General features: G+C 44.8%; 1 protein-coding gene across 1 annotated transcript in view; it reads left to right on the forward strand.

The window, feature by feature from the left end:
* Positions 1 to 13403, forward strand: part of LOC130380654 (rho guanine nucleotide exchange factor 28-like) — a 43670-nt gene that overhangs the window by 21217 nt on the left and 9050 nt on the right. Inside the window, exons 15-33 of the mRNA XM_056587925.1 lie at positions 519 to 561; positions 2430 to 2531; positions 3122 to 3245; positions 3579 to 3714; positions 3829 to 3884; positions 3980 to 4040; positions 4391 to 4529; positions 4820 to 4932; positions 5416 to 5556; positions 6562 to 6815; positions 7258 to 7383; positions 7497 to 7614; positions 8205 to 8459; positions 8596 to 8672; positions 10065 to 10243; positions 10536 to 10627; positions 10765 to 10950; positions 11798 to 12057; positions 12795 to 12842. Coding sequence (XP_056443900.1) covers positions 519 to 561; positions 2430 to 2531; positions 3122 to 3245; positions 3579 to 3714; positions 3829 to 3884; positions 3980 to 4040; positions 4391 to 4529; positions 4820 to 4932; positions 5416 to 5556; positions 6562 to 6815; positions 7258 to 7383; positions 7497 to 7614; positions 8205 to 8459; positions 8596 to 8672; positions 10065 to 10243; positions 10536 to 10627; positions 10765 to 10950; positions 11798 to 12057; positions 12795 to 12842 — 2510 coding nt within the window. The remainder of the gene's footprint in view (positions 1 to 518; positions 562 to 2429; positions 2532 to 3121; positions 3246 to 3578; positions 3715 to 3828; positions 3885 to 3979; positions 4041 to 4390; positions 4530 to 4819; positions 4933 to 5415; positions 5557 to 6561; positions 6816 to 7257; positions 7384 to 7496; positions 7615 to 8204; positions 8460 to 8595; positions 8673 to 10064; positions 10244 to 10535; positions 10628 to 10764; positions 10951 to 11797; positions 12058 to 12794; positions 12843 to 13403) is intronic.

Below are 13403 nucleotides of genomic sequence, written 5' to 3' on the forward strand. Positions count from 1 at the left end.
GGGTGATGGTTGGTGGACGGTGGGAGGCTCCTGTCTCTATGACTACCTGCCTTATGCTCTGTGTTCGGTCTGGAAAACTGCTCGTTGGCAAGGCTGTCCTTTCTTTGAACCGGACCAGACAACGTTTGAATGGTGGATGGACACACACAAGCACGCACACACACACACACACACACACACACACACACACACACACACACACACACACACACACACACACACACACACACACACACACACACACACACACACACACACACACACACACACACACACACACAGAACCATACGCTGACCAAGGAAAATAACATTATGATTAATAGCTGAATTCCTAACTAACAACATTGATTTACACGATGAATATTATCAATAGGACATCAGAGGATGAATGTTTGTTGATATTCACTCGCTCCTTGGTATTGGTTGTCCGATATGCATTCATATAATCCACATGGATTTGCTGAGCCCCTCTTTAAGTTAGTTGGTTTGACCTCAAATGTCTTCATTTTGTATTCCAGAGCAGAGAGCCACCAGCCAATCAGAGCTGACCCATGAAAAAAGGTAAAATTCTTATCTCTTATAACACTTTTGAAATGGGATATTTTATAAACCTTTGTGTTAAGCATGTGATGAGTGTTCAGGCTTTATTCCACAACTGAATTATTTACAATAATGATGCGATAATTTAAGATCTATGAGGTTTTAGGATATAAGGTGATATGGTGTGGTATTAATCAAGTGTATATAAGGTCATTGTTTTCCTACTGTAGATCAAGAGGAAGAGGTATGCAAGATATTCATAATCTATCATAATATAAGACCAGTGACCATCATCAAAAACAATGTCAGGGTACATTCATTTAGTACAAATGCACAGAATTGAGACAGAGATAGGTTGCCATTATCTGCATTTTATGACAATGTTTATATAATGTAGTTTATCGTGTTATTAATCTTTATTAATCTTATCAATGAACTAGCATCATTAATCTTATGCAGTTTGCTTTTCTATAACCTGGCTCCAGTTATTCCAGTCCAGCAAGACCGTTTGTTCTGTGCTTACCATGGTAACGATGATGTGATATGGTATCATGAACTTAAATGTTATAAAACCCCTCATTGTCATCCCTAGACAATGTTACCTTGTATTGAAAGGAGCCAGTTAATCTTTCCTCTTCCTGGTGTACAGTATCCTGGCTTCAGGGGACCATTCCAACTGCCTGGTGCTTTAACGTGCTGCTGTTGCTCTTAGACTGCGCTGTAGCTCTGTGGCGCCCTCTAGTGCCCCCTCATGCTGTCTTCATTGTCCAGTCTTTCTGCGTTTTCTTTTACACTTTTGGGACGCTTAAGGTCACCCAAAATTGTTGAAGTTATTTGGATTATTTATTGTTATTACATGTGTATTGACCTCACCCTAGTTTCAGTAGTGTTACTCTTCTAAAAATGTCATGAAGATAAAAACAATCAAGTATTTACCTTTGCCTGCGCCTTAAAGGGGCAGTGTGTGGTTTAGCGGCATCTAGTGGTGAGGTTGCAGATTGCTACCAACTGAATACCCCCATAACCTCTACCTTTCCATCGATTTAGGAGAAGCTATGATGGCCTGTACTGTTCCAAGATGATATCATTGTCTACGACAGCTACCAAAAAAGAGGTTCCTTGAGAGATTTATATATTTTATTTAGATACTCAGTTTGTAAAACTATAGGTAATAACCTAAAACTGAGATAGCGATTATGATTGTTCATTGTTTCGGATTGTAGTAGCATTTATAAATACACGTCCTCTCTAGAGCCTAATGTCCATTCTGGGCTACTGTAGAAACATGGCGGTGCATAATGGCAAGCTCCTTTGAAGAGGACCATGCACCTCTATGTAGATATAAAGGGCTCATTCTAAGGAAACGAAACATAACCATTCTTACTCAATCGGTGTATACACTAATTAAACATACTTATTATTTATTCGTGCCAAATCTGTTGTGCTGGATGCCACTTAATTCTACACACTGCACCTTTAAATCAATAAGAGATCCATTCCTAAATTGTTAAAGATTCTTAACAACGAATCTGAAACCAAACCCTTATCCTAAAACCTACAATAAACACTAAAACCAAATCATAAAACCAAACTCTAACCTAACCCGAAAGGCCATAACTAAACCCTCAAACTTAACCTCAACCCTAAAATAAAACCTCAAATAAAACTCTAATCACCCAACCCAACCCTAATCCTAATTTAACCCTAACCCTGAAACTAAAACCTCAAACCTCAAACTAAACCAAACCCTAACCCGCAAAACCAAACACTCAAACCAAACCCTAATCCTGCCTCCATTTTGGTTGTTGTATCCCTTTCGCCACCTGCAGTGTCACCGTGTTTTCTCCATGTGTGTGTGTGTGTTTTATGTGCACGTGTGATTCCCACAGGGAGGTCAGGTTACGTAGACGGGCCCAGTCGGCCGACGATGAAGGCGTCACGGGGCTGTCAGAGTCCCTTCAACATCTCACTTTATCTGAGTTTCTTAAAGAGTATGTGGCTTCACCTGGCTAACAGCCTCCCTTAACCACCATCCCATCACTAAACCACACATTGAGGGTCTTGCCTGTTGCAACCGATCTACACATCGCCCTCTCTCTTCGTCTCCTCATCCCTTTCAGCTTCGTGGCTAATGTCCTAAATGAGGAATTAACAGCCGTCTCTAATGTTGTGTAAAGAAACTCCCATGACCTTCTGGTTTGCATGTATTCCTGTCTCTTGTCGTTACTAACTACACATTGACGCCACAGGGGTCAGACTCTAAGGAGCCCGTGCTTGTTCTTTCCGACCACAGGTTCCACATTCACTGGATGCACTTTCATTATGTCGGTGGCTAACACAATGACTGTGTGTGATGAGTATTAACCAATGTACAAGTCTCTGTGACACCTGGTACCGTAACCTGTCCTTTTACAGATACTGTGTGTTGACATTTTAACCGTGCAAGTCGTCGTCGGGTCAACTAACCAACCATCTTCTATCCAATCGCCCTGGACTTTGTGTTGTCCGGTTTGAATCATGTGAAGGATGGATCATTTATTTAAGGTTCTCATGGTTATCGTTTCCCTTCACATGTGGGCAGAATCGAAGAGGAAGAGTTTGATAAGTACAACATCCCGTCCAAGTCGGACTCGGACAAGTACAAAGTGATCCGGACCTTCAGCTTCCTGAAGAACCGGATGACCAGCACACGCAACAAGAGCAAGGTACCCTCCACCTTAGAGGAGTCCAATCTGAACTATTATATTTGTTTCTAGATCTTAACTTATGTACAGACAGCGCCTTACATTACGACAAGATTGACACACTGAATATTTGCATTTAAGGTATTCATAGTGGGTGTTGGTAGGGTTTTAGAGATGGACACAGTCTCTCCCGATAGACTCTGACCAGTCGTCAACGAAACCAATAATATTATGAATATCGTACTTCATATATAATTTATCATATTTTGGATGTTTCCTTACAGCTGTGCATGTTTAAGATTTTGGGTGTGCCTTCTCTACTCACTGTATGTGTCTCTTGTTTGGCCTTTCAAGGGGAAGGCCAAGGACAGAGAGGCCAAGGAGAGACAGCTAAATGGACACCAGTTTGCCACTGGTTCCTGCCTGGGACCCACCGTGTGTCTGATCTGTGAAAAGCCTGCCTCTGGACGGGACCTTCTGCATTGCTCCAGTACGTCCCAGTCTTCATCGACATACACAACCTCTCAGAAATGACACCAAGGGTTTCAAGCTACCCTTAAAGAACATGTACAATAAGGTCTTAACGCTCACTATTCTCCTTTAGGGTGCATGTCCATGGTCCACAAAGGCTGTAAGGACTCTGTCCCTCCATGTCTGAAGGTATGATCAATATCATTGAGGCTTTCACAGTGTTTGGCTTAAGTCTCCTGCTCATACAGTCAGCCTCTCACCAACCTCTCCTTCATATTACCCAGAAGCCTCAGGATAAGTATGCCGTTTCCATGGTGAAGAACAGAACAGCCTCTCTTCCACAAAGTGAGTCTAAAAGCAAGTTCAAAGGTCATCAGCGTTGTAGGTGTTATGTGTTGAATGTGGCCAACCACCTATGAATCATTTTTGTGTCAGCAAACGGAGTGGCTAGTTTTCCTGTAAAACTTTAACTTGTTTCACCACTTCACAGGCAAAGTAAGGAACCATTTTCTGCCATATTATTCTAATATATTTACATAATCTCTTGCATGTTAATATATTTGCATATATCATATTACCATTGAAATTGAGCATAATATTTGAATTTCTGAAGCTCCATCCAGATTAATAAGGGCCACAAAATAGACTATACAAACGTAATCATGTGTTGCCTCCCCCTGCTCCCTGTCTTCCAGATTTTACCCTGAGGGACGGCCCCCCTCTGTGCGTTCACCCCAACACCATGTCCTTACCGGTCAGCAGCCCCAAGGAGAGGAGGGAGGGAGCCCTGCTCTTCAACCCGCACTCTGGGAGCTTCTCCAACGCAAGCGACAGGTCAGAGGAACCCTCAAAGCCTGTTAGAGACACGATCAATGACGGATTTTATGGTATTTGTTTGACTATTTACTATGTCATTTAGCAGTCGCTATCATCCAAAGAGATTTACTGGGATTTGTTGAACAATCATGTCATTAATGAGCACGTTAGGTTCCTCTCCCAAGGATGCCTGGTAGACTGCAGGTTTGGGCATTTCAAATGTCCAACTGTAATTAAACCTGTTTTAACATCATTTCTATGTTTCCTATATTGGGTTTATGTATGATGTCTATTTTCTTGCATATTAGGCAGAGTGAAAGTTCCGAGCCAGAGACCGACAGCTGGAGGATTTTCAGCCAATCGGATGAGCTCCCTCAAACCGCAGCCTCTTCCACTTCCACAGACTCCTCCATCGGAGAAGGTAAGGTCCAGGAAACCTTTGTTCTAGAAGAGTGTCTTCTCACAGAGTGTCTTCTCACATACTGATTCACCTGGGATCCAGAAGTCCTTCTCGATGTTTCAGGTTTAGGTGCGGTGATATTTATTGAGGAAAACGCATTATTGCGAGTGGATGAAGCTTAACGAAGGGGATTTTAATAATTTTATTACCACACTGTGCCAGTCACTGTGGTTACTGGCACAGTGTCCACACACAGTGTGGATTTGAAACCTTTACAGACACAATTTTTACAGTGAACTACGGCTGACCGAGTTTGTGTTCACTAATAACGTTCACAAATCTCCGCCTCCAGCAACACGATTGGTCGAAAACAAAAAAAAAGTGGACAACCCCGTTCACCCAGCATTGAGCTCGCCTGCTATCAGACTGTAGATATAAATATAAATTCTGAAGGGTGAGACGTCATATATCTTATCTCATGGTGTCGTACCTCTCCCTTTCCAGACTGCGTGGACTCGTTGGTGGGCAACGACCTCACGGCCGGCGCGGTGGAGTTTGAGGCAGAGTCGTGGAGCCTCAACGTGGAGCACAAGTTCTGCAAGAAGCAGGACAAGCAGGAGGTCAAGAGACAGGACGTCATCTATGGTGAGGAGAGGAACAGGATCAGCTTACTCGGTAGTGTTCTTACTAGAAGACACAGCTTTACACTCCAAACGCCCGGGTTTGTGTGTCATGTAATTTCCATAGTAAAGATAATAATAATATCGTATTGATGGCGATGGCACATACGTAATATGTAAATGTATTTTTTTTTGCAGCACTAAGACACTTTACATAGAGAAAAACTGCTTAAACAACAGCATTAAAGTCAGTATATCTTCATAAGTCTGTAAAGAATCCCAATAAAACACACTAAAACATTAAGTGTAATGTTAAGAGCACAGCATAACATAAGCTCATAACCATAACATTAAGAGCGTACAGGAGAGAGGGGAAAGCTATACTAATAGCACGTTGAGTGTTACGGTCTGGGTCAGGTGTAGATCGAAGTGAGGAAGGAAGAGGGAGCAGGCAGTGATTCGTTTGTAAAACAAAAGATAAGAAACTCGTCTCAAAAACACTACAAAAAACTATGGAACCACATTCCGGCAATATTCAACCAGAAAAACATTTGTGAAGATATAGCAGGGAGTGAGGGGAGGAGAGGGAATAAATAGATATGACAACAGGTGCGGAAAATTTGTCCATGATTGTCTGGTGTCTGGTGAGAACAGCACTGTGCGTGGCTAGAATAGGACACGTATCGGTGGCTGCGGCTCCGCTGAATAATAATAATAATACTAATGATCAGTTTTTTATAGCGCTTTTCTAAATACTCAAAGACACTTTACAAATAAGAAAGGAATACATATAGACAGTACAGACACTCAAACAAAAGAAAAAAATAAACAACACCACAACAATAGGCAACACAATAAGAGAGCGGGAGAGGGTGGAAGATGGCGGAGGATGATTTGTCAAATGTTGTAGGTGGTCCTGAAGAGATAGGTTTTAAGTTGACTTTTGAATGAACATGCATAACTGTTGAGCATCATACCCTAAAGCCCTCAGTCACCCTGTCCTTCATGTCGTCTGTCTCTGCCCTCTCAGAGCTGATGCAGACGGAGGTCCACCACCTGCAGACGCTGCACATCATGGCGGAGGTGTTCCGGCGCGGCGTGCGGGAGGAGGTCCAGCTGGACGCCGAGGCCCAGGACCGGCTGTTCCCCGTCCTGGACCAGCTGCTCGCCCTGCACCACGCCTTCTTCTGCTCCATGAGGGAGCGATGCCACAGCTCCGCCGCCGCCGCCCCCGAGCAAGACAGCTACCTCATCAAGCAGATAGGGGACCTCCTTCTGCACCAGGTGAGGCCTTCTACAGGGACTCTAGCAGGCATTAGCAGATGCTTTTATCCAAAGTGACGCTAGGAGGGAGGCTACGATTCAGGCTACAAGTCAGGCTACGATTCAGGCTACAAGTCAGGCTACAACTGAGGCCATAAATGAGGCTAAGAGTGAGGTTACTAGTGACATTGCGAGTGAGGCTACAAGTGAGGCTACAAGTGAGGTTACAAGTGAGGTAGCAAGGGAGGTTTACGAGTGAACTACAATGGAGGCTACGAGTGAGGCTACGAGTGAGACTGGGACCAATCAAAGCATATAATCAGCGAGTAACCTGAAAAAAACCTTCTCTTGCTTATTAGTCCATTATTAGTGCAGGTTAGTAAATTAGGGTTTGATAGGGGTGGGGGAAGATATATGTTGATATGGCTTGCCACATTTTTAACGATAGTTTACGTTGCTCCAGTTCACAGAGGAGAATGCAGAGAGGATGAAGCAGGTCTATGGGGAGTTCTGCAGCCACCACAACGACGCCGTCAGCTTCTTCAAGGAGCTGCAGCAGAACAACAAGAGATTCCAGACCTTTGTTAAGGTAACAGACTAATTATTGGAATACCTATCCAAATAAAGTGCTCTTAAAGGTTGTCTTTAACGCCAGGAAATGACATCACTGATTAATATCTGCATTTATTGAACCTTTTAAAGCAACAAAGCAACAACTCTCTGGTGAGGCGGAGGGAGATCCCAGAATGCATCTTGCTGGTGACCCAAAGGATCACTAAGTACCCCGTGCTGCTGGAGAGGATTCTGAAATACACGCAAGGTCAGTGAGGACAAAAGGATTTCTTGTAGGAAAGTTCTTGACAGAACAGTATTTGGTTTAATGGAGCATGATACTGGGAGGACACACCGGCACCATATAACAAGCATCTTCACTGAGACATTTTCCACACAAACAGGCATGATAAGGAAGCAAAACTGAAACCAAAAGAGGTTTTCTTGGTGTAAACTATTGAGGTGTGTTATAAGGAAGCAAACTTGAAACCAAAAGAGGTTCCCTATTCTAAACCATTGAGTTGTGATATAAGAAAGCAAACTATGAAACCAAATGCTTTTTTTCCTTGTCTAAACTATTGAAGTGTGTTATACTGAAGCAAACAATGAAACCAAAAGGGGTTCTCCCAGTCTAAACTGGCCTAGTGATTGATAAAACACATCTTGGCCACAGTGTCGGTTACAAATGCAATCTTACACAACTCCGTTGGAGGTTGGAAGGAGAAATGATACAAACCGTAATCAAGTACTAAACAAACTAATTTGTAGAAATTGTGATATCATTGCTGACTCAGGTTTCCACTACATTTCTTCCGTACAAGCTAAGATCTATTCCTACGTCTGTAACGTTGACCCCAGAGGCCACCCAGGAACACGCAGACCTGCTGAAGGCCCTGGCTCAGATCCGCGAGGTCATTGCCGCCGTGGACCTCCGCGTCAGCGAGTACGAGCGGGTTCAGAGGCTACAGGAAGTGTGGACCCGCACGGAGAGCCGTAGCTCGGCCAAGCTGAAGAACGGCCACATCTTCCGCAAGCAGGACATGATGCGCCCGGGCCAGGTCCTCAAGCACCAGGGGCTGCTGCTGTGGAAGACCGCCACCGGGCGTCTCAAAGGTAGGACCACCCAATGCTCTTCAACGGAGCATTCTTCACATTTCTACTCCACTGTAGTTTTTCTCTAAAAGGTTTAATCTCCATGATAATAATATGTAATTCTGAATAAGGATCTTTTTTGTCATTTCTTCCGCAGATGTGATGGCGCTTCTCCTCGCAGACACGCTCATCTTCCTGCAGGAGAAGGACCAGAAATATGTGTTTGCTGCTGTGGTTCGTAGTTTATTAGTTTATATATGTATATAGTAGCAGATATTACAGGTGGCTAAGTAAGACTTACCAGTATACTATTAAATGCATTTATTCTGTATGTCAAATAATGAAACAGTTTAAAATAACAAAAAAATGATAAGTAATAATAATAATCAGATTTTAACCTGTATGCTCACACTTACAAAAATAAATACAAAGTCAGTGTTGTAAGTATACAAACCAATGAGCTAGCTAGTGTAATCAAATTCAAGCCTCCTATTAGACTGGGTAGGCCTGCCCATTCTGCCGGCGATTTGAGTTCGCCCTGCAAAGGGTCTGGAGAAAAGTAATACATTTCTTTCTAGTTTCGATACGTTTTTGCAGGAGTCAATCACCATGCTGGCTTTTCCCCCTGGTGCGCTATTGGCTGGATTAACACAATGACGACAGGGAAGCGACGTCAAGCAGCCAATTGCGTACAGAGTCATTTGAACTAGGCCCATTGATCACAGCCTCTTGTGCTGAAGAAAATGACAGCAGCTTCCCCAGACCAACGTGCAATCTACGATTGAGCTTGGTCTGGCAACAGCCAGGCTAGCCTGCTGTACTTGCAGATAAGGTCCTTCGTGAACAAAGAACCCAACACTGTGTATTTGACAAAAATGCTGATGGCACAACAGTTGAGCCACTCCCACTAGAGTGCTTGTTTAAAAAGAAAATACCGGTCTTGGTAATCAACCCATCCCAACCGTCTCTCCTGGCTTCACCAAAACATCAAATTTACTTCCTTGTACCGATTCTACCGAAGAGCATTAAGCATGAGCCTCCCGAACAATAATGGCATTATGGAACTTTGGTCTTTTTGAGTCAATATCCGTCGGTCAATGAGGGGTTTGTTAATTTCTACAAGTGCTTTATTAAATATCTTATCACACAGACCAAAGGGCTATTCTGCTATAGTTAACAATTGTGGCGGGCGCGGCCATTCAAAATGCTCTGAGGCTGAAACGGCACGCCAAAGTGATTTTGTAGCAATGATGTTGGTAGCAGATGTTTGATCAAAGCCAGGATGAAAAGTTATAATGGGTTGATCATCAACGAGTTATCCAGTACATTTACATTTAGAGCATTTAGCAGACACTTTTATCAAAAGCGCCTTACAATAAGTACATTTGTCAGAAGAACATTAAAGATATTCATAGAAACAAGTCAGAAGCACTTACAATTGTAAGGTTAACCCATTCCCTGTGTACAACAAAGATAGCTAGGATAAGATGCACAAAAGATAACACACAACATACAATAAGTGCGTAAGAGGGGTACCAGCCTTATCTTTCATGAACAAACAAACCCCTGAGCCTTGACCCCCTGACCCCCTGACCCCCTGACCCCTGCCCGACCCCTGACCCTCAGGACCAGAAGCCCTCGGTGATCTCGCTGCAGAAGCTGATCGTGCGGGAGGTGGCCAACGAGGAGCGGGGCATGTTCCTGATCAGCGCCTCGGCCGCCGGCCCCGAGATGTACGAGGTCCACGCCGCCTCCAAGGACGAACGCAACGCCTGGATGAGGCTGATCCGCGAGGCCGTGGAGAGGTGAGCACCCGGGAAAGACTACTTCAACCGCAGAAGCCGACAGGCTGAGGAGTCGTGTGTAGCAAAAATGTTACACTGAGTAGTCATCCAAGTCTGAACCAGATCTCGGACTGTCTGTCTATCGCTTGGTCTGTCTTTCTGATTTTACTGTCTGTCTGTCCGTCTGTTTGGACTCCCTTTTAATCGCTTTGTCTGTCTGTCGGAGTTTACTGTCTGTCTGTCCGCCTGTTTGGACTGTCTGTCTAGCGTTTGGTCTGCTTTCAGCTGATTGTCTGTCGCTCTATCTTTCCAGCTGTCCAGAGGAAGAGGACGACTACACCAGCGAATCAGAGGACGACAAGCGAGCGGCCGAGGCCCGCATTCAAAAGATCCACAAACTGCAAGGTGACTTCTTAGGAGAAGACCCCCTGGCATCGTCATTCAGCTACAAAGCCCACCCTGACACACATCGACCCCATACTCTCACCTTGCTACTTTGTGCGTTACAACATTCTTATTCTTATTAAAACGTGTTTCCCCAGAGAGCCTGATGAGCCGAGACCAGCAGATCGTCTCCAGCCTGGAGGAGAAGCTGGGGATCTACGCAGAGACCATCGCGCTCCACTGGAAGATGGACGTGTCCCAGCTGGAGTCCCGCATACGGGTGCAGCCCCACGCCGAGGAGGTCCCACAGGCCGCCGTGTGGCTGGCTGCCGCGCTGCAGGAGAGTAGGTCCCGCCATCTATATGTATCGTCTGTCTGTCTGTCTGTCTGTCTGTCCGTCCGTCCGTCCGTCCGTCCGTCCGTCCGTCCGTCCGTCCGTCCGTCCGTCCGTCCGTCCGTCCGTCTGTCCGTCTGTCTGTCTGTACAGTTGTCCCCTGACTTGTGGTAGACACAGTGTCGTCAATAGTGCTTTACGAAAAGGAACATACACTCTTAATTATGCATCCAATAAGGTTGGGTAACTGACTGTGTGTACGCATTCAAAGAGGAAACATTGACGCATTCGTATCACTGATACCAGGTTGAGGGAAGTGAATCGAGAGAGATTATGGTAATATCATCTTTATTATTTATCTGTTGCTGCCAAACATTATTTTCGTGAATTCTGTGCGTCACACACATAATACATAACACACAATATTGCAAATGATATTAGTTGGATGGATTGCATTTTGAGCATTGTTGAAGTGTGGAAGCATCATTATTAATATAAAATGAACTCAAACTTTATGAATCCAACACTGGGGACATTCACTTGTCACAGCAGCTCAAGATTCAGAAGCAGAGAAAATAGAAATTTTGCGATAGAAACAAATACAAATAAAAAACAAATGATTGAAAGCAAAAATGTGCTGTAAACTTCTATCGTCCTGTGACCCCTCAGTACTGACCATCGTCCCTCCTCCCTCCCCCCGTCCCTCCTCCCTCCCCCCGTCTCTCCTCCCTCCCCCCGTCTCTACTCCCTCCCCTCTCTCCTCCCTCCCCTCTCTCTCCTCCCTCCCCCTCTCTCCCCCCTCCCCCTCTCTCCTCCCCCCTCTCTCCTCCCTCCCCCCTCTCTCCTCCCTCCCCCAGCTGAGAACCTGAAGACCATGCTGCAGCCCCTGGCCGTCTCCCCCTGCAGCCCGGACACCGTGAGCGACTCTGTGTTCCCGCCCAGCCCCCCGCTCCTCTCCCCTCTCTCCCCCCTGCATGACGCCGGCTCCCTGTTTGAGGAGGAGGAGGAGGAGGAGGGGGAGGGGGAGGGGGAGGCAGAGTGGAGCGATTCTGTCACGCTCAACAGTTTGACTCACCTGCAGAATGGAAGGGGGCCGGGGGACTGCGCCAGCATCAAGGTAGACCAGAAGACCACCTGCCACATGAGGAGCGCTTCTTTATTTAGGAATGTCTGTCTTTATTTGTATTTATTTAGTTATTATTATTTATTTATTTAGATATTTAGTTAGTAATTTGTATTTTGTGTATAGCATTTTGTATTCATTATAACAGTGAGTTCTTTTGGATTTGTGCAACGGTATCAGAGTTTGAAAAATACCTAGAAATATAGATCTAAATTAGCATAGATTGACTACGGTTGTCTCAGAACACAGCAAGGGGCCGCTTCTACCTTTACCGGACGTCCACCTCTGAATGTTATAATAGTAGCATTGGTCAGAGTGCATGCCAGTGGTTAATACTGCCCTCAGCTCTTTCCCTCTCCCCGTAGACGTGTGGCTTTAGATTGCTTGCATTTACCTGAATTATTTATTTAGTAGTCAATCGGAATTAGAATTCAATCCAATGTTAATTATTGATGAGCTCATAAAAACAAACATTTCCCATAAATAGAGTAGTGTTAGGACCGGGAATTACCCTGATGTCGTTCCATGTTGTTCCACAAACATGTCAGTGTCACTCCCCTGAGGCTGACATGGAGGATTCTTCCTTTGACAGCCTTCTCAAAACCTCAAGTTTACACAAAAGTGAAATGTGCTCAAATTTGTCACTTAAAGAGTTCACAACATCCCTTTGAGTTGTTTGCTTCCTGCATGAGTCGCTTCAGGCCTTTGCTTGTCTCTTCTCTCCTTTGCAGGTTGCCCAGAGTGTTCAAAGCCTGACACAGTTGCTTTACAGTCTGCAGGTGACGTATTTACTTCTTAAGAAACAGTTCATCAGCGGCTTTCATCTCAGCTCACCCCAAAGCCTGTGCCACACGCGTAGGCCCACGCAACACATTGTAGCGCATTGTAACCCTGCTTTAGGACATGTAAACACAACATGAACCCTGTATGTGTGTACGTATATTTGTACCTGTATATAAAGAGAGAGAGAGAGAGAGAGAGAGAGAGAGAGAGAGAGAGAGAGAGAGAGAGAGAGAGAGAGAGAGAGAGAGAGAGAGAGAGAGAGAGAGAGAGAGAGAGAGAGAGAGAGAGAGAGAAAGAGAGAGGGAGAGGGAGACAGAGAGGGAGACAGAGAGAGAGAGGGAGAGGGAGAGAGAGACAGAGAGTGAGAGAGAGACAGAGAGTGTGAGAGAGAGAGAGAGACAGAGAGAGACAGAGAGACAGACAGAGGGAGAGAGAGAGAGAGAGAGAGAGAGAGAGAGAGAGAGAGAGAGAGACAGAGGGAGACAGAGAGAGAGAGAGAGTGATGGAAACAGGCAAAATAGTAATGATTCTCTTTTTCGTGAGATATTTATACCACA

The sequence above is a fragment of the Gadus chalcogrammus genome, chromosome 4, assembly GCF_026213295.1.
Source record: "Gadus chalcogrammus isolate NIFS_2021 chromosome 4, NIFS_Gcha_1.0, whole genome shotgun sequence".
Taxonomy (NCBI): Eukaryota; Metazoa; Chordata; class Actinopteri; order Gadiformes; family Gadidae; genus Gadus; species Gadus chalcogrammus.